Raw genomic sequence first — 26,906 nt, 5'->3', positions numbered from 1 at the left:
TTAGGAGCTGGATAGATGTTGCTTGGGTAGCACGGCTAAAGTTGGCCAACCTTGGACAAGATTAATTGAGATTGGTTGCTTAATTGATGAAAAGTAGTTGTAGCCTTTGAGCAACATATATGTGTTGCTGATAATAAAAAAGAAAAAGAAAACACATATGTGTTCGTAGAAACACTTGAGATGAACATAGTGTGTTTTTATTTATTTATTTTAGAACCGAGGAACAGTCCTACAGCTGAGTCACAATTGGACCCGACTGTACAACCCAAACCTCAGGAGGAACTAGCGCGGTCACACCAGTCACGGCCCCCCACTTACTAGCTATTAGGGTACTCACCTGGTGGGGAATCGAACCCCTGACCAATGGGAGTTCTCCCAAAATCAATCATTCGTCCTTACCACTAGAGCAACCCCTGGGTGTGTGAACATAGTGTTCTTCAGCTATGTCGATTGGATTGTTCTTTTCAATCACTTTAAGCAGAGTTAGTCCATAAGTTTCGCGGGCCTGAAGCGAACTCCTTGAATGAAATCCTCCCTATATTTTTCGTACAAGGGTTGATTGACAGAGTCTTCATTAAAATACAAAAGATTTACCATTACAAAATGTAAACATATAGTTATCCCACTTTTCTTTTATCTTTCGGCAAAACATCTTTCAAGACTTTTAATTCTGAAAATAAAAATCTCTTTCCAATATTAGAAAGCTCACAACTTTTCAAGAGAAGGCTTAGGTCCCGTTCCGCAACGGAAAAAAGTCCTTATTTTTTAAGAAAACAATTTCAAGCTCAAAATAGGCAATATAGATCTTATTTGAAAAATCTCATCGAGATCTTTTATACGACGCAAAAAAATTTGAAAATTTACTTTTCATTTACATTATGTTTGAGTTTGAAAATGTGAAATAAGTTACTTATTTTTTAAGAATGTTTCTAAAACAGGGCCTTAGACTAAATATATTTTGTGTAGAGAAGACTAAAATGCTAAAAATTTGGGCCCCCATTTTAAGCATTTTTTTGAGGCCGAAAACCTAGACTTCCTGGGCTTCTACCATAAGGCGGTCCTGCTAGTAAGGCCCATTTAGGTAAATGTCAGGTTTTGCAAGTAAGGCCCATTTAAGTAACTGTCATTCACTCATTTGTTGGTCTTGTGTTGAGTTGAATACTTGGAAAAGTCGAACCTTCATTTCTGATTCAAGCTCAAATTTTTTTTTTTGGTGCAACATAAATCAAACATCATCACCGCGCAGCGGCCCCAAGCAAAGGTGACTCCAACCGTATCAGCTGCAAGCAATTCTAAGGTTTCGTTCCGGAACAAAAAATAAGTTCTTATTTTTTAATAAGGCAATTTCAAGCTTAAAAATTATGAATTTATTAAAATCTAAAAATATGCAATATGTATCTTGTTTGGAAGATCTCGATGAAATCTTTTATACGATGCAAAAAAAAAAATTGAAAATTTATTTTTTATTTACTTTATTTTTTAGTTTGAAAATGTGAAATAAGCTGCTTATTTTTTAAGAAGATTTCTGGAATGGGACCTAAGACCCCGTTCAGGAGTTATCACAGGGGTGACGAGATTCGTCTCTTGATCTATTCCTATCTTAATTAGGGACTGGGGGAAGCTGCTGTGCAGCTTCGTGCTGCACAGCGTGCTGCGCACTCGCCGGCGATGCCTTGCCGGTATCGGTCCGGCGATCGGAGACGTTTACCGCGTAGAGCTCGTCGAATTCTTCGTGTGCGCCAAAAATCAGCTAGATCAAATATCGATAAGTATCTCATCCGAACACATATAACTTGAAAAAAATGGATTCAGTGATTTTGATCCAGTGTTTTGTATCCATTACGATTTTTTTTTCAAGTTATATGTATTCCAATGAGGCACTTAACAATATTTGATCGAGTTGATTTTTGGCGCACACGCGGAACTCGATGAGCTCTATGCGGTGAACGTCTCCGATCGCCGGACCGATACCTGCAAGGCGTCACCGGCGGATGCGCAGCACGCTGTGCAGCACGAAGCTGCACAGCAGCTTCCCCCAGTTCCTTAATTAGCAAGAGCATCTGCAACTCGGTTTCCTAATTCTCTGAGCGTGCAAGCAATGTTGTAATTCGCCACTGTCATCATTCTTTCAACAGGCGGATTTAGAGAGGGCCTTGTCTAATCATATTGATCACAGTCTCCGAGTTAGATTCAATTTCAATATTGCTCAGTCGTCTCCCAAGCTCCAGTTAAGTTTCTAAAAGAAAGTAGTCACGGGTACAACTTCCTTCTCAACCCTAGCTACAACTTTTGTGTTGGACTAGCAATGACACCACACCTTGGGTTTCAATGACTGTTGTTTTAGAGAGATTATATAATGCCTCTAGAAAACCAACACATGATTTCTATGGCTTCTCTCCATCACATATTCAGGTGGGGCTCAATCATTTTCTCGTTTTGGTCGACTTTTGGTGGCTATGGCCATGCATTGATCGCAACCAAACAAAAGTTATAATAAGCTCACCAACTTTATATCAACATTCATCAATCACAGCTCGAGTAAACAACACATTTTTGAAATTCTTTTGACACTTGTTATTTATTATGAGAACGTACAAAGTCTCAAAAGCACGCAATTTCTCCTGAAAAATCAGCATTTAGCGTAATGTTATGTATAATTACGACAAGTTAATCTGAATATCTAATTATAAAAAAAATAAAATGACGTGGATAACTAGGTGGCAAAATTCTTATTAGTAACAAAACGTGTTCGGCCAATCAATTTTGGAGAAAGAAAACAATTCAGCAGTACTACACACTTGTCATTTATTGATGTGACTGTACAAGGAGAAGAACTCATCCACGTGCCCACAGCATTACCACCCATATCACCACTCCATGACACCTATCGATTCTCTGCCTAACCAATTATTACAACATTTTTTTATTCTTCTTTAGCTATGGAGATATTTTTCAGGGCCGGGTGGGCTAGGCCACGTGCTGTCCGTGCGTACGAATCTTAACTGTTTAAATATGTTTTGAACGACTTAAATTTGTTTGAATAATTTTTTAATTAAAAGTTATCAAAATATCACTTCAAATTCAAATAAATTTGTGCTGTTCAAAACACATTTACCGCCGAAATGCGGGCACTACAAGACCGTGCCCACCCGCCACTGATTAGTTCAGCCTATGCCCACCTGCGTATATGTATCTCCTCCTTCACCAATTACATCACAATACTTCATCTTTCTGCCTCCGCCCCGCCCCGCCCCCTCTCCCCCTCTCTCTCTCTCATAAAATATAACTAGGCTGCTTCCTTCATCTTTTACCTTCAAAAGCTCCTTTGTCATTAATATATTTCTTGATCTTCCAAAAAGAAAAGGCTAGTAAGGGATTTCGGAATGGAGCCCACAATACCAGAAGTAGCCCACGAGTTCCCCTTCTTCAGAGTATACAACGATGGAGCGTCGAAAAATTCAACTGGCCACCAGAAACGGTCCCGCCCACAACTAACGACCCAATCACCGGCGTCCAATCCAAAGACGTCGTCATATCCGACGACCCGAAAATTTCGGCCCGGATCTTCTTGCCCCGACTACCCGACCCGATCCACAAGCTCCCCGTCCTCCTCTACGCCCACGGCGGCGCATTCTCATTCATGTCCGCCTTCCCCCCCGACTACGACGCCCACGTCAGGACCCTCGCCGCCGAGGCCCGCGTCATTGCCGTCTCCGTCGAGTACAGGCTGGCACCGGAGCACCCGATCCCAGCCTGTTACGACGATGCGTGGGCCGCGCTACAGTGGATCGCAGCCCATGCCAACGGAGACGATCCCGACCCGTGGCTGAACGAAAACGCCGATTTTAATCGGGTTTTCGTAGGTGGAGACAGTGCGGGAGGGAACATCTCGGGCAACTTGGCTTTACGGGCCGGGTCGATCGGGTTACCTGGGGTTCGGGTTGCCGGCGCGATTCTGGTGCACCCGTATTTTGGGGGAGTGGAGCTTGATGACAAGATGTGGTTGTTCATGTGTCCTTCCGCTAGTGGGATCGATGATTTTAGGATGAAGCCGTCCGCAGAGGATCTGGACGGGATCGGGTGTGACAGGATGTTGGTGTTTGTGGCGGAGAAGGATCACCTGTGTGGGCCAGGTAAGGCCTATCATGAGAATTTGAAGAAGACTGGGTGGAAGGGGAAGGTGGAGCTTGTGGAGAACAAAGGAGAGGAACACTGCTTCCATCTGAGGATCACATCGGGGGATGACAACGCTGTGGTTAAAAAGATTTTTTCTTTCATTAATCAGGATTAAGTGGGCCCCGGTTTTAGACGACCTTGTAGTCCGACGAATCAATGTCGCGGTGTTTAAAGATTACTGAATAATTACTCCGGTTGTTTGTTAATTTGATGAAATAATGTTCTACGGAGTATATCTTTTTTTCTCGGCAAAAGAAATTTTTTATTAATCTTAAAGGGATACATCGAGAAAAAAACAAAAATTACAAAGCACTAAAAGCATATAAATATATCCAACCAAAGTTGGATAAAACACCTCAATTATCCGATCTACACTTTTACTTTTCGAATCTCATCCAAATACCATTTGAAATCCTTCACTGTGTAAATTTTGATGTTAAACTTAGTCTTCATCTACATAACTACTCTTGTTTTAACCATATTTGCCACTTCCGAAGCTTGGGTGGTTGCCCCATTGAATGCCTGGGTGGTTGCCTCATTGCATATATACTCATTCCTCATTAATCAAATAGACCAGATCGTTGCAAAAAAACTGACTTCTAAGATGTCTTTCTCCAAGTTTCAAAACCTATTCCTAAACCACCAAAGTGCTAAATCTGCCAAGGACGATGGACAAACCCACTGGATGTTCCACCAAGCCAAAATTTCTGACCACACAACCCATGAAAATTGACAATGAAGGAACAAATGTTGAGGTGTTTCCGCATGCAAATCACACAAGGGGCACACTGCCAATTGAATCTCATAAATTAAATTCCTATCGAAAAGTACCGACCTTGTAGCAACCTTATCTTGAATGGCCATCCATGAGAAAATTTCCACTTAGGGAGAGCCACCGAGAAGGATAGCTTTAGGTAGGCTATTCTTTACAGATTCAAAGTTTTTTTTTTTTGTTCAAAATTATAGGAATCTTTTGTTGATGATAGAAATGAATATTACATCCAAACTAATAAAAGCAGCCATCCCTTGCTAAGGAACTAGCTAACCAAGTGAGGGAGGGGATAATCCTCCCAAGCGAAGACTCTCGTCCCATAATACACTTCTTCGCCAAACAATGAGCCACCGAATTACCCATTCTTCTCATAGAACCAAACACACACATCAAAACTCATCTGCCACTATCTAAGTATCTTGGATAACAGCTTCCTAGTTCAATTTGTGGAGTTTTAAGTTAGAAACTCAAAGGTGAGATAAGGGCCGATAAAGATGGAGTTTTTTAGGACAGTATTCATGCAAGTGGGGTTTATGTTTCCAACAGGCACGACCATAAACTGAGGTACGAAAAGTGTACAATAAGCATTCCAATTTTCGGAGGGGTTATTTTTATCATCATCTCGGTTTTATATTCATTTGTAGATTCTTCCTCAGTTCCTCATAATATTACTAGTATTGAAAATCCTGATTCATTGAATATGACATTGTGATTGAATATCATGGAATTTTTGTGTGCATAAATGAGTGAACTTGGCCAATAGTCCCCTTGGATATACAAAGAAGGCTCAGGTTGAGAGGGAGGTTTAGTCGATATTTATGTACCAAGGAAAGTCGGGTGTGAGGTCCCGTATGGATAATCCAGTTATGTCGTTGACTACGTAAAATATTCCATTGCTTTTGAGCTATTGTTCTCTTCTATTATATACTCCTACTTTTTGCGTATTTTGTAGTTTCAGATACAAAATCAATTAGTGGCGGACGAATTGGAGAATTTATGAGTTATTTGGATTTTGACTCCTTTTTTTATTTTTTTTATTTTTTGCAGTCTTTGTACGTTTGTATGCATTTAGAGGTTTCTCGACCCGTCAATTGTACTAATATTTGAAGACGAAATTGGCAAAGGATTTGGTCGTATAAACTCCACATTAACATGTGGTGTGGAGGGTTGTACCACTTGGCTATGCCCAAGAATACTGAATCATTCCATGAAAGTGGATTCAACTTGAAAATATGCTTCCATCTTAGATACATTTTAGGAGGCATTTATAGGGAGGGCACTAGATATACTTTAAGGTCTCAAGTTCGAAATTTCAGAGGCGCTATAAACTCTTATGAGCGCTATAAACTCTTATGGGGTCAGTTTATATGGAACTTTGTCTCAGTTTTAATAAGGCTCCCTCTAGTAGACGATGAAATTATACTTCCAAGATTAATCGAACTAAACAATATGGTTAGCCCATTGGGACATCAAAGGGTTCTGGACTTATGGTCATTTATGCCTTGTTCGTTTCCCTTTTTGAAAAAAAAAATTTCAAACTCAAAAAATACTTATTATCTATATTTTTAATCATTACTCTTTACTCATCACCCATATCTCCAACTATTATTCTCATTTTTCTCTCTATCTCTGTTACTCTTTACCCCTACTTTCAATCATTATTCTCATAAAAAATTTCACAAAAACTCATCCAAATACTGCATTGATTTCTCCAAGTATTAGTAGTACTTGTTGAGAGAGAGAGACATCAAAGGACAAACCCTTGTGTGAAGGCGCCAATTTCTCCCATGAACACGTGATCATCATGTCGATCCCAATTACTATCACCCTCAAACCGCAAATCATTTTGTTAGGGAGTAATCATGCAATAGTTCAATTCGGGAGTACCGCGGTGTTATATTCCGAATTATTATTATTTTTTTGCTCAGATAGTTCGGACCATTTTAAAATCACACGCTTATGTAGAGTTCATACACTTAATAGTAAACCTCACAAAAATGTGTGATTATAAAGTGGTCTAAAGTACTACGTGACGGTATATACTCCGGACTATTGTATAATTTCACTTTGTTAGGAGTATATCTTTCAGATAGTGAATACAACCCACATGCATCTGGCCGAAGAGAAACTTAGCTTCGGCTCTGAAATAGGTATAGATTGTATAGTTCGGTCCTCTAAAGATAGTGATGCGGTGTGACGGGACAATATTCTCTGACGGATATGACAGGCCGGGTACCATACCTAAGCTTCCATTTTTGTAGGCGCATGACTCAAAGTCCCATTGAGACTGAATCAAACACTTGGGCTAAAAGGTTAGCCCATTGGAACATCGTTCCGGAGAGAGTTTGAACTTTCAAGAACTAAACCTGGTAATTACCTTTTCAAAAGAAGAAGAAGAAGAAAAGCAGTACTCCTTTTCAGCATCTTTCCCATTTTTCGATCAACAGGAAAGAATCAATCACCAAAGCTTACATGCACATGCACATTCATTTTCCAATATTAATTAATGAGAAATCCTATTTGCACCGATGAGAATGTAGGGAAACCGTACCGACCGCCGTGCGCGGCCGTCTCCGGCCACCGGACGGCCGATCCGAGCCGTCCAAAAATTAAAAAAAAAAAACCGAGGGGCCCTGCGCGGGAATCAACGGTATCCGATGTGTGTAGGGTGCTTGATCTAGACACCCTATTTTTCGTGTATATATGGATCGGCCGTCCGGTGGCCGGAGACGGCCGCGCGCGGCGGTCGGTACGGTTTCCCTACATTCTCATCGGTGCAAATAGCACCACTCTTAATTAATGGAGTAGCTAGATGGCATTGACCCCATAATCAGCAAGTTGTTAGAGCATCCACAATGTAATAATCAAAACTAAAAGGTTGCTAAAGTTAGTAATGTTTGCTCAAAAAAGTGCTCACATTGTAATAACCAAACTTAGCAACGTTTTAGCAACTCATCAAATTTTGACCTTTGAATAACAAAACTTAACAACTTTTACCAATAACCAAAACTCAATAACCAAACCCAATAATCAAATTCAAAACTAAAAAATTTAAAAACACCTCACATTATAATCGTCTCATCGAGACGAATAATTTGGTGTGGTCGGGTGCGTAATTGAAACTCGTTTGCAATTGGACATAGATGCATTGTGTATTGTGGGGGGTTTTTTTTATAAGGATACAAAAATAACCAATGTGGAGATCAAGTTTGTTAAGTTTGATTATGAACTAAATGGATAATCAAATGCTGACGTGGCACATTTTGGTTATCGATTTTGATTATTCCCATTGCGGATGCTCTTAATAACTTACATATATTCTGCACTCTCAGATCTATAAAGTGATTATAAACACTGTCCGAGTCAAAATGAATCTATCCAAACACTAATTCCCCAGGAATCACTTTAATTTTCCTTCTTTCCATGCGCCAAATTTGCCACCAAATCTCCCCAGAAAGTCGCATTACCAAAAAAAGAAAATTAAGTACTCTCTCTCTCTCTCTCTCTCCCTCCATCCATAGGATATATAGTACGATAGCTGCATTGTTTCGATGTGTGTTTTTCTAATAAACTAGGTATTCGATCCAATTTATGCGCATTTATTCTATGCAGGCTTGGTAGTAATAAGTACTTCAATAAATCGAGAGTATTGCATTGGAAATAATCTTTCGAAACCAACATATTGTGGTTATCAGAGACAGATCAACGGGATTTTTGGTAATAATGAACTCACTACCCAACGAACATTACAAAATGATTGATTGGGCTAAGAATTTAGGAGCTGGATAGATGTTCCTTGGCTAGCACGGCCAAAGTTGGCCAACCCTTGGACAATATTAATTGAGATTGGTTGCTTAATTGATGAAAAGTAGTTGTAGCCTTTGAGTAACATATATGCGTTTTGCTGATTATAAATAAATAAATAAATATATATATATATATGTGTGTGTGTGTGTGTGTGTGTGTGTGTTTGTAGAAACGCTTGAGATGAACATAGTGTTTTTTTTTTTTTTTATAACCGAGGAATAGCCCTACAGCCGAGCCACCATTGGATTTGACTGCGCAACCTAAACCTCGGGAGGAATTAGCGCGGCCACACCTGTCACGGCTTCCTACTTACTATAAGGGTGCTCACCCGATGGAGAATCAAACCCCTGACCAAAGGGAGTTCTCTCAAAGTCAGTCATTCACCCTTACCACTGGGGCAACTCCTTGGTGTGTGAACATAGTGTTCAACTATGTCGATTGGATTGTTCTTTTCAATCACTTTAAGCAGAGTTAGTTCATAAGTTTCGTGGGCCTGAAGCTAACTCCTTGAATGAAATCCTCCCTATATTTTCCGTACAAAGGTTGATCGACAGAGTCTTCATTAAAATACAAAAATTTACAACCATTACAAAATGTAAACATATAGTTATCCCACTTTTCTTTTATCCTTCGGCAATACATCATTCAAGACTTTTAATTCTGAAAGTAAAAATCTCTCTCCAATATTAGAAAGCTCACAACTTTTCAAGAGAAGGCTTAGACTAAATATATTTTGTGTAGAGAAAGACTAAAATGCTAAAAATTTGGGCTCCCATTTTTAGCATTTTTTTGAGGCCGAAAGCCTAAACTTCCTGGGCTTCTACCATAAGACGGTTCTGCTAGTAAGGCCCAGTCAGGTAAATGTCAGGTTCTTGCCAGTAAGGCCCATTTAAGTAACTGTCATTCACCCATTTGTGAGTTGGCTTCTTTGTTGGTCTTGTGTAGTTGAATACTAGGAAAAGTCGAACCTTCATTTCTGATGTGACTGTACAAGGAGAAAAACTCATCCACGTGCCCACGGCTTTACCACCCATATCACCACCACTCCATAACACCCATCGATTTTCCACCTAACCAATTATTGCAACTTTTTTTATTCTTCTTTAGCTATGGAGATATTTTTCAGTGTCGGGTGCCCGGTCACGTGATGTCCATGCATGCATTTTGACCGTTCAAATATGTTTTGAACGACTCAAATTTGTTTAGATAATTTTGTAGTGCAAAATTATTTAAACACTCCTTCAAATGCAATCAAATTTGAGCCCCTTAAATCCAAACAAATTTAAACTATTTACAATACGTTTGGACTGTCACTGTACCCACGTGATCGTGGGCACCCCTCCACTGGTTAGTTCAGCCTATGGCCACCTACATATATGTATCTCCTCCTCCACCAATTCCATCACAATTACAATACTTCATCTTTCTGTCCCCCCTCCCCCCCCCCCCCCCCCCCCCCCGCTCTCTCTCTCTCTCTCTCTCATAAAATATAACTATAGGCTGCTTCCTTCATCTTTTACCTTCAAAAAGCTCCTTTGTCATTAATATATATATTTTGATCTTCCAAAAAAAAAGGCTAGTAAGGGATTTCGGAATGGAGCCCACAAAACCAGAAGTAACCCACGAGTTCCCCTTCTTCAGAGTGTATAACGATGGCCGCGTCGAAAAATTCAACTGGCCACCAGAAACGGTCCCGCCCACAACTAACGACCCAATCACCGGCGTCCAATCCAAAGACGTTGTCATATCCGACGACCCGAAAATTTCGGCCCGGATCTTCCTGCCCCGACTACCCGACCCGACCCACAAGCTCCCCGTCCTCCTCTACGCCCACGGCGGCGGATTCTCATTCAGGTCCGCCTTCTCCCCCCACTACGACGCCCACGTCAGGACCCTCGCCGCCGAGGCCCGCGTCATTGCAGTCTCCGTCGAGTACAGGCTGGCACCGGAGCACCCGATCCCAGCCTGTTACGACGATGCGTGGGCCGCGCTCAAGTGGATCGCAGCCCATGTCAAAGGAGACGGTCCCGACCCGTGGCTGAACGAAAACACCGATTTTAATCGGGTTTTCGTGGGTGGAGACAGTGCGGGAGGGAACATCTCGGGCAACTTGGCTTTACGGGCCGGGTCGATCGGGCTACCCGGGGTTCGGGTTTCCGGGGCGTTTCTGGTGCACCCGTATTTTGGGGGAGTGGAGCTTGATGACAAGATGTGGTTGTACATGTGTCCTTCCGCTAGTGGGATGGATGATTTTAGGATGAAGCCGTCCGCAGAGGATCTGGGAGGGATCGGGTGTGACAGGATGTTGGTGTTTGTGGCGGAGAAGGATCACCTGTGTGGGCCAGGTAAGGCCTATTATGAGAATTTGAAGAAGAGTGAGTGGATGGGGAAGGTGGAGCTTGTGGAGAACAAAGGAGAGGAACACTGCTTCCATCTGAGGATCCCCTCAGGGGATGAGAATGTTGTGGTTAAAAAGATTGTTTCTTTCATTAATCAGGATTAAGTGGGCCCCGGTTTTAGACGACCTTGTAGTCCGACGAATCAATGTGGCGGTGTTTTAAGATTACGGAATAATTACTCCGATTGTTTGTTAATTTGATGAAATAATGTCGTATATCGTGGAATTATTTTACCAGATTAAACGATCATGGTTTTTATGCAGTACATTTTGTTTTTCCCCATCAGTTTTTGTGTGCTTAATTTACTATCTGCACTCACTTGGCCGATGTTGGTTATGTCTATGGCCGTAAACGAGTTGAGCTTTGTCGAGTTTGAACTCGGATCGTTTCTTAAATGAGCAAAAAAATATAAGTTTGAGCTTTAATAAGCCGAGCTTAGTCATTTATTAAACGAGTTTTTTTAATCGAGTTCAGCCTCCCTTAACGAACCGATAATCGAGTCTAGCCTCCCTTAACGAACCGAAAACTCGAGTTCCAGCTCTGCTAGTTTAGTAAATAAGTTGAGCATTAAAGAGCCGAATTTGCATGCTACTCGGTTCATCTGCCAAGTTGCACGAAAATTTTTACAGGACAATGAGCCTTTAACTCTTTGGCGATGCATCTTTGTGACTTTTCATTATCGACCATTTGAACGAGGCAACTCTTCTTGCATTTGCTGTGTCATTATTTGGCATTTTTTCTAGTACGTACACATTTGCGTAGAATCCAAAACAAAGTGTACACATTCCGCACCAATATGTGACGAACAAAGGCCATTGGATACCACGTGATGGTGCATAGTTTTTTGGGACCACTAAATAATCTCTCCAATTTCTATCTTGAATTTTTTTTTCTTAAGACAAACTCTAATTTCTATCTGAAAAAACAAACACTAATACTTTGACTCTCGTCAACTCATTCTTATCTATAACCATCGTCTTCTCGCTTTACCGATCAAAAGGGGTTCTTCTTTTTAGAATGTACAGGACAGGATTCTCCGCCACCACGAGTTTTTTTCTCTCTTGTTTTGGGTCAAGAACAGCTGTTTTTTCAAATAGGATTCATCTGCTCAAACCTCCCCCCACAAATCCAATGTCTATTTAAAGGGTTCAAAATGCATTCATTTGATTCATCACATTCCTCTTCATTCCAATCCCAAAGGAACAAAGATGTTCAGGCCACTCTTCATTTCCTGTCTGCTCATTTCCTTCGGAGGAATCGCATCGAGCCACCCTGAAGAATTACAAGTCTTCTTCCAATTCTTCTTCAAAGTCTACAAAAACGGCACGATCGAGAAGCTGGACGGGCACGGCCTCGATGTCCCGGCATCTCTCGACTCCGAAACGGGTGTCCAGACCAAAGACATTGTGATCTCCCCAGAAACCAATGTCTCCGCCCGTGTTTACGCGACGAAAGACGCCGCTGCCTCGAAGGGCGGAGTCCCGCTCCTCGTTTACTTCCACGGCGGAGGGTTTTCCACCGGCACCGCTGCTTATTACGCCTTCCACCAGTTCGTGTGTTCCGTCGTTGCCAAAGGCAAAGTCGTGGCGGTTTCTGTTAGCTACAGATTGGCCCCCGAGCATTGCCTGCCGATCGGTTATGATGATTCGTGGGCGGCCATTAAGTGGGTTGCTTCTCATGCTGTTGGAGGTGGCACGGAACCGTGGTTGAAGGAGAGGGTTGATTTTAACAGCATTTATTTCCTGGGTAAGCCTATACAAACACTTTTTCTTGAAATGTATATATGGCTGAAATGAAATTTGAGTTGTCCGTTGCCGAGTATGGACAGTCCGAATGGAGCCAACTAAGGTACAGCAGAGTCCCCCATTTCATAAAGTTTTAACCATTTTAACAAAAAAACAGAGAAACAAATAAAGAAAGAAAGAAAAGGAATTTGTTGTATAGGTAATCAATTTGTTCTATTTTACAGGAGAGAGTGCAGGTGCCAACATAGCCCACAACATGGCAATGCGGTTCGGGTCGGAAAAACTGGACGGTGTCGAACTCAAGGGCATCGTATTGATCCACCCATATTTCTTGCTAAAGGAGCCAACCCGTTCTTTACTGGCTGTCAATGAAGAAATGAGGAACAACATCACCAAGCTGTGGCCCTACGTGTGCCCCTCCACTAGCGGGCCGTCCGACCCGCGGGTCAACCCGGTTGCAGATCCGGATTTGAAGAAGTTAGGGGGCAAGAGAGTCTTGATTTGTCTGGCCGAGCAAGATCCATTGATGGATGCAGGGAAGAAGTATGGTCAAGCATTGCGCAGGGAAGGGGGAAAGGTTGTGAAGAAATTTGTTAGCAAAGGAAAATCGCATGTGTTTCACTTGAGGGAGCCAAATTCCAAGGAGGCTTTGGACTTGATCGATCGAGTGGTTTCTTTCGTGGATGGAAAGTCGAGGAAGACTCAGTAAGGAATGGTATAGCTAGCTAATGTGGTTGAATTGGAGTGGCTAATGAGGCATTGGTCGATCGAGGGAGAGGGAATGATTATTTGTTGAGCCGAGAGTTGGCATCAATTATGTTCAATTGTTTTGTCTATCTATAGTTTCTTGAAACATGTTTGTTTTGGAGCGAATCAATGCCAGTTTGAATTGACATTATTGTAAAAGATACCGCTACAAGTTGAATACGATAATAAGTCTTCTAGTAGAATATTGTTTGGTGTACCAACTTCAGTTTTATTTTAATTATATGAACGCTGAAAGTTCGTAAAAAGCTAATACAAGTAAACTCCCATTAAACCGCGCCACCCTCCAACTTATAACCTAGCTCGATCCGCCACTGGAACCAATGAAACAAGATTATATTTACATGCTTAACAGATTTTGAAAGTTGTATTTATTTAAGATAACTAATTGAGATATATCAAAGATTCATATTGCATATAAAATTTATAACTCTCTAGGCTCCCCGTCTCCGTTCTTTAGTTCCTTTTGAGGATTCCAACTATATAAGGGAACCCAATCATTACACTTTGAAAAACTTATTTTTCTCATTTTACCCTTCAATCATTACCTTTTCTTACTTTGTCGTACTACAAATTTAAAAAATGGAAGGGTAAAAGAGAAAATCCATTATATATTATCCATTTAGTTTTGAAGTGGGACAATTTTTTTGGGACGAAAAAAAGTGTTAATTGGAATCAAAGAACGGGGACGGAGGGAGTATAATGTACTCCTACAAGATATGATCAATTTTCTATCCGGTTAGAAATTTAGAATAGAATGAAGGACTAACAAATGAAGATGGGGAGAGTGATAGTCATTCAACACTGTTAGAGTACATAATGTATTCACGAATAGCTTTCCTTCACGAAATTCTGCAAGGCGACAATAAAAAAGAAAAAGAAAAAGAAAAAGAAAAAGAGATTAACTTCTTTATGGAAGGGTGCAAACGCGGGGTCCGCTACATGTGGGCCCCATCGACAGTTTATCACAATAATCTGAACTGTTTATTTTATAGGACCTGTAGAGTAGTGCAAAAAAATCAGTTTGACCCAACATCGATATGTATATTAAAAATTAAATTTCGATTTATAAAATCGACAGCTTGAATTCTATCAATAGTTTTTATAAATCAAATTTTAATTTTAAAATGAACAAACAAGTTGGGACTGAGGTAGTAGTATTTTTGCATATATCATAAGAAACTCACCCACCCGCATTTGACATCTAAGGGGTACTTATATCTTGAACTACTGCAACACCATACCCATCAAAGCTCAAGTTAGACTGATCGGTCTTTGATTCGAACCAACTGTAGAGACTTTTTCTGCTCTCAAAAGAATGAAATAGGCTTAGCTTAATTCAACGGCCCGTAGCCGTCACGTGTTGTCTCATGCCCTCTCATCACCACAAAATTATGCGAAGTATCAGATAAAGTGTACGAACCTTATATAAATGTTATACTAGTTTTTTATTTGTTGTTTCTTCGATATTTGACACAATTAACACATGATTCGATATGCAAGGCCTTGAGACCTGAGACGGTAGAGCACTGAATGGTTTTCTTTCCCCTCCAGAACCCTTGCAGTTCGGGGTTCTGATCCTCTCGATTAGGGGTGTGCAAAAAACCCGAGCCCCGACGGACTCGATCCGATCCGATCTGAAGGGTTTCGGGCTGGGCCGAACATATGGTTCGGTCGGGTACGGGTATAATTTTTCAAAAAAATCAGTTTTCAGTTCGGGGCTCGGGGTACTGTTTTTTCTTACCCGACCCGACTCGACCCAAAGGCACGAATTCGTATAGTTTTACTTCGGTTTTGGTCGGACCCGACCAAAAAAAATCGGTTACGCGGACAGATATCCCCCCTCCTTCGGTTCAGGTTCGGATCCCAAAAATTCGATAACCGACCAGTCGGGTTCGGGTTCGGGGCCGAACCCGTTCCGTCCGACCCGTGCACACCCCTACTCTCGATCCACAGATTTCCCTCCTCAGATTTACCGCAGCTTCTCACCAAAACATGCCACCCGCATATGAATACATCCGACGGTCCAAATTAAAACGACATCATTCCAGTATTGTCTCCAAACAGCAGTTGACAATCTGTTTTCTCCAATTTTACAACGGAAATGGATCCTCTTCAGTAATTGTGCATTCAACAAAAATTGATGTATTGTGAAAAAAATATGAACTATCCGGGACAATATAATTGAAGATGATCTCATCCTTTTAATCAAGAGAGTTGCTATATGTACCGACCATGGGGGAGAGAAATCGTACCGACGGCCTCCGGCAGGCCGTCTTCGGCCATCGGACGGCCGATCTGAGCCGTCCAAAAATTCTATAAAAAAAAAATGATGGGGCCTACGCGAAAATCAACGGCATCCGAGGTTGTAGGATGTTTGATCTGAGCACCCTTTTTTCGTGTATATATATATATACGTGTATATACACGAAAAAAGGGATACTCGGATCAAGCACCCTACACACCTCAAATGCCGTTGATTCCCTCGTGGGCCCCATCATTTTTTTACCCTGCCATTTGCATTCGGACTCCACAAATGCTCCAATATAGACTATACAGAACTTGATTTTGGCTACTCTGTGATACCCAAACACAGAGAATTCTTTCTTCTTCTTCTTTTTTTTCCCTTTCCCGTACAACAATTTTCGTAATCAATCAATTTCTTGTCGTTCTCTATTAGAAAAAATTAGCCATTACTCCTGAAAACCCAAATCCAATAGCACTACTTTAATTTCTATATCTGAAAAACAACCAACACTTTGACTCTCGTCAACCCATTCAAAACTAACCATTATCTGCTCCCTTCACCGATCAAAATGGTTCTTCTTTTTAGTATGTACAGGACAGGAATGTCTCCTACCACAGATTCTTTCCCCTGTTTCAGTGTTTCTGTTCAAGAACAGCTGTTTCTTTCAAATAGAATTCATCTGGTCAAACCTCTCCCCACAAATCCATCTCTATTTAAAGGGTTCAAAATGCATGCATTTGATTCATCACATTCCCCTCCCAACCTCTCCACTTCATTCCAATCCCAAAGGAACAAAGATGTTCAGACCACTTTTCATTTCCTGCCTGCTCATTTCCTTCGGCGGACTCGCGTCGAGCCACCCTGAAGAATTAGAAGTCTTCTTCCAATTCTTCTTCAAAGTCTACAAAAACGGCACGATCGAGAAACTAGACGGGAGCGGCCTTGACGTCCCCGCGTCTCTGGATTCCGATACGGGCGTCCAGAGCAAAGACATTGTGATTTCCCCAGAAACCAACGTCTCTGCCCGCCTTTACGCGACGAAAGACGCCAGCTCCAAGGGCGGAGTCCCGCTCCTCGTTTACTTTCACGGGGGAGGGTTTTCCACCGGCACCGCTGCTTATTTTGCCTTTCACCAGTTCGTGAATTCCGTCGTTGCGAAAGGTAAAGTCGTGGCGGTTTCCGTTAGCTACAGATTGGCCCCTGAGCATTGTCTGCCGATCGGTTATGATGATTCGTGGGCGGCCGTTAAGTGGGTTGCTTCTCATGCTGGTGGAGGCGGCAGCGAACCGTGGCTGACGGAGAGGGTTGATTTTAACCGCGTTTATTTCCTGGGTAAGGCTTATACAATCGAAACAACTCCCTTTCAAGCATCCTGACGATGTTCTTAAAAAAATTCAAATTTCATTTTTCCTAGAAAAAATGAATTGGATTGAGAATGGAAAATGTCTTTTCACCTAAAAAATGAATTGCCATGTTCTTATCATTTTGCCCAAAAAAAAAAAAAAAAACAACGAAATTGCTGTACAGATAATGAATTCGTAAACCATTTTGGTTGCCTTATTACCTTCTTTGGGATGGCTGTCCGTTCGTTGTACACTTGTACTCTATTTATTATCAATGAAGTATCCTATCATTTGAAAAAAAAAAAACGTTCATTCTATTTTACAGGAGAAAGTGCAGGTGCTAACATAGCCCACAACGTGGCAATGCGGTTCGGGTCGGAAAAACTGGACGGTGTCGAACTCAAGGGCATTGTTTTGATCCACCCATATTTCTTGCTAAAGGAACCAACCACGTCTCTGCTGGCTGTGAATGAAGAGATGAGGAGCAACATCACCAAGCTATGGTCCTACGTGTGCCCCTCCAACACCGGACCTTCCGACCCGCGGGTCAACCCGGTAGCGGATCCCGATTTGGGCAAATTAGGGTGCAAGAGAGTCTTGGTTTGTCTCGCTGAGAGAGACCCATTGGTAGATGCTGGGAAAAAGTACGCAGAAGCATTGCGCGGGAGAGGGGGAAAGGATGTGGAGATTTTTGTGAGCAGAGGGAAAACTCATGTGTTTCATTTGAGGGAGCAAGATTCTAAGGAGGCTTCGGACTTGATTGATCGAGTGGTTTCTTTCGTGAATTGTTGAAATTAAGTCGGAAAAAAGACTCGTCATCATGTGGTTGAACCGGAGAATATTATAAAGGCTTATAAAGCACTGTTGTAGGGACTCTTCACGCGCGCACACATGCACGCATACGATGATATGTATGTGCTTCACACACTTTGTAATGAATTTCTCATCAATATGACGGTTCGAGACTTCTGAAGCATTGTTATTGGAGCAATGGATTATATTTATCCATGAATTGAGAGTCGTAGATCAATTATGACCAATTGTTTTCTTTTTTACAGTATCTTGTTCAATCAATTTGTTGCGCAAAACGTTACGGTTTGCATTAGATCATAAATATATTTCCTGATCACTGCGTTTTTTTTTTTTTTTGGTTCTTTTTTTAGGAAATGGAACATATTGTATAACGGAAAAATTTATTTACGGACCTTTTCGTATATTTCCGTTTACGGAGCCAAATCGCATGCGCTTAAAGTGTATTGGACGATCCGGATTGTAAAAAAACTATTCGAGTGAAGAGTTAAACTCTTCCAGCGAATAGTTTTTTTTAAAATTCGGACCGCCTAATGACCAACCGAACGGCTGTGATTGCGCAGCTCCGTGAACAAGTTATCTCATTGTATAAAGTGGAATTAATAATCATTGCAACATCTTAAGGTGTCCTTAGAAATATTATGCGCTACAATTACAATACAATGGGACGCCTTTGATACAAGAACGCAATAAAAAATGACAAGATCAACAAAGTGCATAAGAATATTCTGAATAATGAATATGCAGATAGCAAATCCTGAAGCCCCGGGATCACTTGAACCGCGTCCGATATAATATGTTGTCAACATTGTATGCATCAGTGGGTTGTTAGAGAGAAATTAGCGTGTTAACAACTAAATGGAATTCAACGTCTCTATGTAAATTTAACCTAGACCGCACCTTTGAAAGCCAAGAGTTACAGCCAGATGAGCTAAAAACTACATCTTTTTGTCTGATTGTGTCTCTCAATAACTTTAATTCCTTTTATTCTGTGTCTTTTTGGCATCGTTAAGCTAAAGGATGAATTTTTGTTCCACAAAATATTGAGCCTGCTAATAGTTTTGAAATAGAGTTAAGATTAGATACATACATCCCAAAAAGTAGAAAAGCAAAAACAAATTGGCCATAGTTCAAAAAATTTACTAGACACAAAAATAAAAATTTCAAAATCGTGACAAATAAAACTTGCGTTTAGTTTCTAGAATCAAACCAAGCATAGCCTGTTTTTTTCTCCCTTGCGACTAGTCTATATAATAAGGATAGGGACAAATTAGATGAGGGCTTTTGGTTGGATGGATTTAAGGAGAAGTTTTTCAGTGTCGGGTGGACACGGGCCACATGCTGCCGAGCATCATCTCGGCCGTTCATGATCCAAATCTGTTTGGGTAATTTTTTAGTGTAAAATTACCAAAATACTCCCTCAAATCCAAACAGATCTGGATCGTCCAAAACATATTTGAACCGTCGAGATGCGTGCTCGGCACCACGTGACCTGTGTCCATCCGGCACTGAAAAATTTCTTGGATTTATGAGACTATAAGGATAGGGACAACTTTTGTGGTTTAATAGTAGAAACCGGTTACCGAATTGAATATACATGGTTGAGATGAGTTTTTTTTTTTTGATCCAATTCCATCAATATAAAAGTACAATTATGTGGCATTGAAGCCCCATACCTGCATGGGGCATCACAGCCGAACCTCTAGGCCATGAGGTGAAAAGTTATCATTAAAATTTTTAGCAACATATTTTTAATAATAGTTCAGTGACAACTTTTTTTTGTTACTGTCGCTGATTTTTTTTATTATAGTAATATAGAAATTTCAAGAACAATGTTTGACAAGAGTGAAATGTACTTTTATATCATTCATTTCCCAAGAGTGGAACATAAAATACTACTAGTAGATCAGAATCTCCAATCCTTGGAAATGACACTCACAACGTTGAGCCCGGCTCCTCCTCAATCACTTTAAATGGATAGGAGAGAACACTCTCTCCAATTTCGGTTAGAAAAAGCTTTTTAAATCATACTTCAATGATCGAAATTGTTCATAATTTTTAATGCACTGAGAGCATCAAGCATACCAAAAATTATTTTGATCAATTATCGTTTGATATGATTTCGAAACAAATTTATATTGAAAAAAATTAGAAACGGGTTTTGTTCTAATGTTGCAATCTTATATTTTGCAAGATCATGTGTTCCTAATGTGTTTCAAAATCATATTTAATGATGTCCAATAAATTTGATTTTTGGCATACTTCATGTTCTCAATGTGAAAAAAAAAAAAATGAACTATTTCGATCATTGACATAAGTTCGTAAGAAATTTTTATGGGCCGAGATTGAAGAGCGTGTTTTCTCCAATAATTGATGAGGAGCCGGACTCCACAACGTTACAGATCAAATCATTAAACTACTCAGAAGTAGATCAAATCATTGAAAATACCCAAGATTTATACATCACTAAAAATCCCTGAAGTCTATAATTCCTCTGTTTCTCTCTGTGTCTCTCCCGTACACACAAACAGACCCCAACCTTCTTTTGATACCAGACGATATTTCTTAACCATGGAGTCAAACAATCCGGAAATCGAATATGATCTATCTCATCTTTGTGTAGTATACAAGAATGGTAAAGTGGAGAGATTTATCGGCACCGAAATTGTTCCTCCTTCGCCTGCGGATCCAGAAACTGGTGTCGGGTCCAAAGACATTGTCATTGAACCCGACACCGGCATATCGGCCCGGCTCTACAAGCCCAAACCCACAAACCAGGATCAAAAACTCCCTCTCCTGGTTTACTTTCACGGCGGTGGATTCTTCGTCCAAACGGCCTTCTCTCCGACATACCAGCCATTCCTCAATTCGCTTGCAGCCCAAGCCAATGTTATTATAGTCTCCGTTGACTACAGAAGAGCTCCGGAGCACCCGCTGCCGATCGGGTACGACGACTCGTGGGCCGCGGTGAAATGGGTCGTGTCTCACTCCGGTGGAAACGGTGAGGAGGAATGGCTGAGAGATTGTGCTGATTTTGGGCGGGTGTTTTTTGGTGGAGATAGTTCTGGTGCAAATATAGCCCATAATTTGGCCATCCGGGCCGGGTCGGACGGGTTGGATGGTGGGAAGCTTGTGGGGTTGGTTTTGATGCATCCGTACTTCTGGGGGAAAGATCCGATTGGTGATGAAACTACTGACGTGGCTGCAAGAACATTTCAAGAGAAGGTGTGGCTTTCGGCATGCCCGAGGAGTACCGGGCTGGACGACCCGTTGATCAACCCGGTGATGGATCCGAAATGGCCAGGCATGGGATGTGCCAAGGTCTTGGTGGTTGTAGCAGAGAAAGATGTTTTGAAACATAGAGGTTGGTTATATTACGAGGAATTGCGAAAGAGCGGGTGGGGAGGAGAGGCGGAGATCGTGGAGACCGAAGGGGAAGAACATGTTTTCTATTTGGAAAAGCCCTATTGTGATAAGGCTAAGGATCTAGTGAAGAGAGTTGCATCCTTTATGAAGATGATTTAAGCAACATAACTATCAATGAACACAAAAGAACTACACGCTGAGGTTATTAAATTAAGCGGAAAGAGGTATGGAAAAATCTCGTTAAGGTTTGTATGATGAATATATATATTTATGGCTCGGTTAAGGGTTGTAATATGAGTTGATTGTGGATTCAAGTATTGTATTTTGAGTTAAATGTGAATTCAAGTATTCTGGGTAAATCTGTTTAATTTTTTGTTTAGTTCAGCAAAATTCAACCCTGTAGCATCATATGCAGTACACTAACCATATCAAGAGGCCCCAAAAGTCTTCCCATACATTTCTATGTGATGTAGTACAAATTTTTTTGTTTCATTTGTACAATGGCTTCTGTTGTGAGAAGGCCAAAATGTTCGTTTCAATTTGTTTTAATATCTCGTTAATTCGCGTAAGATTGGGCATGTTCGTTTTAAGATTTGGATTTTGAGTAATGAGTAGAGAGAAATAAAAATGATAAGTATAAAATAACCTTCCAAGGTCAACCCAAACCAGGATGCCTAGCTCAACACGAAGGGTCATGTAGGGGTCCTAGCGACATGGAGCTTAGCTTAAAGAACTGAGCTCAATGGACCAGCCCAAGGGCAAAGGTCAGCCCAAACCAAAGAGCTCACGAGCACAGCCCTAAAGGCTCGAGCTAGAGTCCTAAGAACATAGAATCTAGCCTATAATAGCTAGCCTCTATTAAACCAGTCTAAGGACGGAGGCCAGCTCACGAGCACAACTCATAGAAAGATACCAAGATCAGCTCATCAGGTGAGCTCGGCAAATATGACAAACCTGCAGCCAAAGACTTATAAAACACTCCACAGCAGAAGTTCATACAATCTATGAGACTCATAGAACAACCAGGACCTTATCTCATCCAAAAAGATTAGGCCGCGAGTCCTAGAGGATAACCACAGAGATTCGTCCACCATGAAGACTCCTAACCTTAATGACAAGCACAAGAGTACTAAGGAAATGAGAACTCCTAAAACTAATAAGGACCAAAGAAGTCCTAGATAAGGAGGACACTCCATCTTATTCCCGTCAAGTACGGATAAGCCCAAGAGGTCCCAGCACCGTAAGGACTCTTAACCTTGATAACAATCGCAGAATCCAAAGGTGAAGGGACTCCTCAAATCTGATAAGGGTCAGGGGAGTTCTAAGATGAGGAAGACACTCCAACACCTATCTATTCCTACCATGAACTGACACTTAAGAGTCCCGGTCTCAAGGAATTCCTCCCAAAGATGCCTATATAAAGATCACACCTCTTTATCACAAAGGTACGCAATGCAAAAACTACAAAACTCATATTCAGTCCATACTCTCTTCTAAAGCAGATCGACTGTCTTAGGCATCGGAGGGGTGATGGGGACAGCCACGCCGGTGCCCATAGCTTTTATGTTTTGTATTGCAGGTCGTTAATCAAGCATGCAAGAAGCCGTTTCATCCGTTGGAGGACAAGATGGACGGTTGAGGTACCCCTCCTCCGGAAGTGACTAAAAACCGCTTCATCAAGAATAATAATTGAGAGAAATTTTTTTAAAAACCGTGCGCAGAGAAAAAGTCCAAAGCCTAAAATTCCAAAACGATCAGGGTCTATAGCGTAAGAGGGGTGGATTTGCATCCCACCCTCGATGGCCACTTTTAGGTTCAAAGTTTGGCGAGCCGGATTAATTTTGAACGGCAAGAGTGAAAAATTCTGCTCCCGGATTGTATAGCGTTCTTCATCTTAATGTCCCTGTTCGATAGTAATTTCTATGAAATACATCCCGACTTCAATTAGACCTTGCCGGAGGACAATGAATCGATCCACCGACGTTTGTCAATGTGCACGTGAGCTTCGGACGCCTAGGACCCTAGGTTATCTATAAACAATAAGTCTATGCCCACCACTAACGCGAGGGCCGGCCCCAAGTTTTTGTCAGCAAAGTAAATTACACAAAGAGTAGATGAGATCATTAAAATACTCGAGAGTTGCGTGCTTCCCTACATTTTCCTCGAAATGGACAGCTCAACTTCCATTCAAATCCCATTAGAATTCTTCTGTTTCTTCCTCTGTCTCTCTCATCCTACACACAAACAGACCCCACCTCCTCCTTTCGATACTTGATGATATTTCCTCCCCATGGAATCAAACAATCTTGAAATCGAATATGATTTATCTCCGCTCTGTATTGTATACAAGGATGGCAAAGTGGAGAGATTAATCGGCACCGAAATCGTTCCCCCTTCGGCTGCGGATTCAGAAACGGGTGTCGGGTCCAAAGACGTTGTCATTGAACCCGACACCGGCGTATCCGCCCGGCTCTACAAGCCCAAACCCACAAACTCCGATCAAAAACTCCCCGTCCTAGTTTACTTTCACGGCGGCGCATTCTTGGTCCAAACGGCCTTCTCTCCCACGTACCAGCCATTTCTCAATTCACTTGCATCCCAAGCTAACGTTATTATAGTCTCCGTCGAGTACAGAAGAGCTCCGGAGCACCCGCTCCCGGTCGGGTACGATGATTCCTGGGCCGCCGTGAAATGGGTCGTGTCTCACTCCGGCGGAGACGGTGAGGAGGACTGGCTGGGAGATTGTGCTGATTTCGGGCGTGTGTTCTTCGCAGGAGATAGTTCTGGTGCAAATATAGCTCATAACATGGCCATCCGGGTCGGGTCGGACGGGTTGGATGGTGGGAAACTCGCGGGGTTGGTTTTGATGCATCCGTTTTTCTGGGGGAAAGACCCGACTGGTGATGAAACCACTGACGTGGGTGTACGAGAATATCTAGAGAAGGTGTGGCTTTCCGCATGCCCGACGAGTACCGGGCTGGACGATCCGTGGATCAACCCGGTGATGGATCCGAAATGGTCAGGCATGGGATGTGCCAAGGTCTTGGTGGTTGTAGCAGAGGGAGATGTTTTGAAACACAGAGGTTGGTTATACTATGAGGAATTGGGAAAGAGTACTGGGTGGGGAGGAGAGGTGGAGATCATGGAGACCGAAGGGGAAGAACATGTTTTCTATCTGGAAAAGCCCCATTGCGATAAGGCCAAGGATCTGGTGAAGAGAGTTGCAACATTCCTGAAGTCGGAATCAAGCATATAAGTAAACACAGAACAACACGATGCGATTGGAATCTCAAGACAACGGAAGATTAAAAGCGAAGTGTGTGTATATTTTTCGGGAATGGAAACTACGGTTCCGTTTATTTCGATGTAAAATATTTTTTCGGAAAATAAATTTTAAATTTTTATTTTTTGATATTTGGTTTGCACACCTGAAAATAGTTTTCAGAACTACTTTTATCTTCCGCGGTTTTGTTATCAAAATAATTTTCAACATAAATTTGATGTACTGACCTATTATTTTAAGTTAGATATAGAACTTTCAAGCATTTTAAAACCTCCAACATTAAAAAAAAAAAAAGAACGTTTACCATCCTATAAAAGCTCATCAAAAAATAACCCAACCAATAACACCAAATTTTAACCAGTGACTATGATTTGAATGGGATCATTCCTTGCAAATATACTACGACACATTCCATTATTCATACTTTTGTTTGAACTTCATACTTTATAGTCTATTCAACCCATTCATGATTTATCGCATTCTTTTCCAGTTAGTCCAGGATTAACGATACTTGTTCTTTTACAGCCTCTTTGGATGCCCAGGTGAGAAAGGGGAAGAAAGGGGAGTGGTCTCCCTTAGTAGTGAGAGAAGAAAAGAAAGGGGTGGGGTTTCTCACCATTCCATCCAAACGCACGTGAGAAATCAAACTCTCACTCCCATCTCCGGCGACTGGTCTCTTCTCCGGCAACTCTCTGGCAACCTTGAACTATTCTCTCTCTTCTCCGGCAACGTGAAACTCTTCTCCCTCTTCTCCGGCGACCACACAGCCACTGGTCCGAAGACGAAAAGACGCTGCCGGAAGTTGAGCGAGTGAGATCTACTCTCACTCACGCTCTCCAGTCGCCTGTCTCTGTGGAACTTTATATCCATCTCAAAACCAATTGGCAATGAGTGGAGAGGTCCTAAATATTATTAAATGATCACTCATTCCACTCCCAAGCAATGTGGGACTCTATTTCCTTAACATCACCCCTCACGTGCAGCCGCATTTGAGGTCTGTCACGTGTGGCCACTTTTAGGTCCTATCATCGTGCAGCCTTTTTGCTGGTCTGTCATCGTGGGGTGTGGATTGTTAATTTTTAAAATGTGGGGTGGAACGGACCCCGCTCTGATACCATTTGAAACTTTATATTTATCTCAAAACCAATTGGCAATGAGTGGAGAGGTCCCAAATATTATTAAGTGATCACTCATTCCACTCCCAAGCAATGTGGGACTCTATTTCCTTAACAGTCTCTTCTCCTTTCTCACGGAATCGCGCTAAAAGTGGCGAGAAACAGAAACGGGCAACGATGAGACTCTCGTCTCCCACCCTTCCTCACCCTCTCGCCTTGTGGATCATCCAAACGGAGGAGAGATTGAGTTCTTCCTCCTTCCCCTTTCTTTTCTCCTGAAATCGCTCGATCCAAACAAACCGTTAGGGAATGGACCCAATAATTATGCCTTGCGAAACTCATCACACGTTCAATTTCAAGTAGACCACTGTGTTTCAATTGTTATTGTGTTCGGAAATCGTTGCCTCCCTAATTTAGATCCAGTAGCTATGTACATAATATGTGAGACAAGAAGATTATATATCTACATCTATCTACAAATTTCGTCGAGGCAAAACGTAGATGCCCTCGCCGCCAAAGAGGGAGATAGATAGTCACTCTATTGATTAGAGTTATTTATTTTGCAAACTGAAAACATCTACTGGATTCACAAACCATAAAAATGGTAGACTGGAATTTGAAGAAAAAAATAGCAAGTCCGTGATAGTTAATCCTTAGAACAAGAGATACTGGTAAAGATAGTCTCTCGTTTTGGATCTGATTTTGGAGAAGGGGATGGGTACGTGTTTTGGGAGAAGGGGGAAAACGTGGAACCATAGGGGGTGCTGTGGGAAACAAAAATGATTTACAGCAAAAAATAGATGAAAACATTTCACTTCTTTGGTGCAAAATATTTTATCTTAAAAATATTTTCCTTCTCCATTTTTTAGCTAAATGGCGGAAAATAGATAAAATATTTTATCGGTCATGAGTGATCGCAAGACTTTTTGAACGAGGCAAGGCAAGCACAATGAAAGCATACATTGGTAAACGAAACCAACACGGAAAGATGGGGCCAGAAAGATAATAACCTATATTGGCTTTTCCAAGTCTGTCAATTGCTTTATGGAGTCCAAGGAATACGGCCATGAGTGATCG

General features: G+C 41.5%; 5 protein-coding genes and 1 pseudogene across 5 annotated transcripts; all 6 read left to right on the top strand.

Annotated features, from left to right (window-relative positions):
* Nucleotides 1-3,234: 3,234 nt before the first annotated feature.
* On the top strand, nucleotides 3,235-4,395 carry LOC131308380 (2-hydroxyisoflavanone dehydratase-like; annotated as a pseudogene).
* A 5,746-nt stretch (nucleotides 4,396-10,141) lies between these two features.
* Nucleotides 10,142-11,439, top strand: LOC131308379 (2-hydroxyisoflavanone dehydratase-like). The gene has a single exon (XM_058335292.1). It carries the CDS (start codon nucleotides 10,350-10,352, stop codon nucleotides 11,256-11,258), a length of 909 nt encoding a protein of 302 aa, XP_058191275.1. The 5' UTR covers nucleotides 10,142-10,349; the 3' UTR covers nucleotides 11,259-11,439.
* Nucleotides 11,440-11,690: 251 nt separating this feature from the next.
* On the top strand, nucleotides 11,691-13,699 carry LOC131308377 (probable carboxylesterase 13). The gene is made up of 2 exons (XM_058335291.1): nucleotides 11,691-12,900; nucleotides 13,124-13,699. The coding sequence occupies exons 1-2, from the start codon at nucleotides 12,363-12,365 to the stop codon at nucleotides 13,606-13,608; spliced, it is 1,023 nt and encodes a 340-aa protein (XP_058191274.1). The 5' UTR covers nucleotides 11,691-12,362; the 3' UTR covers nucleotides 13,609-13,699.
* Nucleotides 13,700-16,572: 2,873 nt separating this feature from the next.
* Nucleotides 16,573-18,128, top strand: LOC131308376 (probable carboxylesterase 13). Its single transcript, XM_058335290.1, has 2 exons — nucleotides 16,573-17,244; nucleotides 17,581-18,128. The coding sequence occupies exons 1-2, from the start codon at nucleotides 16,644-16,646 to the stop codon at nucleotides 18,045-18,047; spliced, it is 1,068 nt and encodes a 355-aa protein (XP_058191273.1). The 5' UTR covers nucleotides 16,573-16,643; the 3' UTR covers nucleotides 18,048-18,128.
* A 2,288-nt stretch (nucleotides 18,129-20,416) lies between these two features.
* Nucleotides 20,417-24,845, top strand: LOC131308375 (probable carboxylesterase 13). Its single transcript, XM_058335289.1, has one exon. The coding sequence runs from the start codon at nucleotides 20,637-20,639 to the stop codon at nucleotides 21,588-21,590; it is 954 nt and encodes a 317-aa protein (XP_058191272.1). The 5' UTR covers nucleotides 20,417-20,636; the 3' UTR covers nucleotides 21,591-24,845.
* LOC131308374 (probable carboxylesterase 13) lies at nucleotides 23,722-24,845 on the top strand. The gene has a single exon (XM_058335287.1). The coding sequence runs from the start codon at nucleotides 23,722-23,724 to the stop codon at nucleotides 24,685-24,687; it is 966 nt and encodes a 321-aa protein (XP_058191270.1). The 3' UTR covers nucleotides 24,688-24,845.
* Nucleotides 24,846-26,906: the final 2,061 nt, after the last annotated feature.

The sequence above is a fragment of the Rhododendron vialii genome, chromosome 11a (assembly GCF_030253575.1).
Source record: "Rhododendron vialii isolate Sample 1 chromosome 11a, ASM3025357v1".
NCBI classification, from domain to species: domain Eukaryota; kingdom Viridiplantae; phylum Streptophyta; class Magnoliopsida; order Ericales; family Ericaceae; genus Rhododendron; species Rhododendron vialii.
The sequence above is the reverse complement of the archived record's forward strand: the minus strand, read 5'-3'. Positions and strand labels throughout refer to the sequence as shown.

Coding starts and splice junctions, on each gene's coding strand:
- LOC131308379 (XM_058335292.1), top strand. CDS start 10,350: ATGGAGCCCACAAAACCAGAAGTAACCCACGAGTTCCCCTTCTTCAGA.
- LOC131308374 (XM_058335287.1), top strand. CDS start 23,722: ATGGAATCAAACAATCTTGAAATCGAATATGATTTATCTCCGCTCTGT.
- LOC131308377 (XM_058335291.1), top strand. CDS start 12,363: ATGTTCAGGCCACTCTTCATTTCCTGTCTGCTCATTTCCTTCGGAGGA. Junction 12,901..13,123: donor TAACAGCATTTATTTCCTGG/GTAAGCCTATAC, acceptor TCTATTTTACAG/GAGAGAGTGCAGGTGCCAAC.
- LOC131308376 (XM_058335290.1), top strand. CDS start 16,644: ATGCATTTGATTCATCACATTCCCCTCCCAACCTCTCCACTTCATTCC. Junction 17,245..17,580: donor TAACCGCGTTTATTTCCTGG/GTAAGGCTTATA, acceptor TCTATTTTACAG/GAGAAAGTGCAGGTGCTAAC.
- LOC131308375 (XM_058335289.1), top strand. CDS start 20,637: ATGGAGTCAAACAATCCGGAAATCGAATATGATCTATCTCATCTTTGT.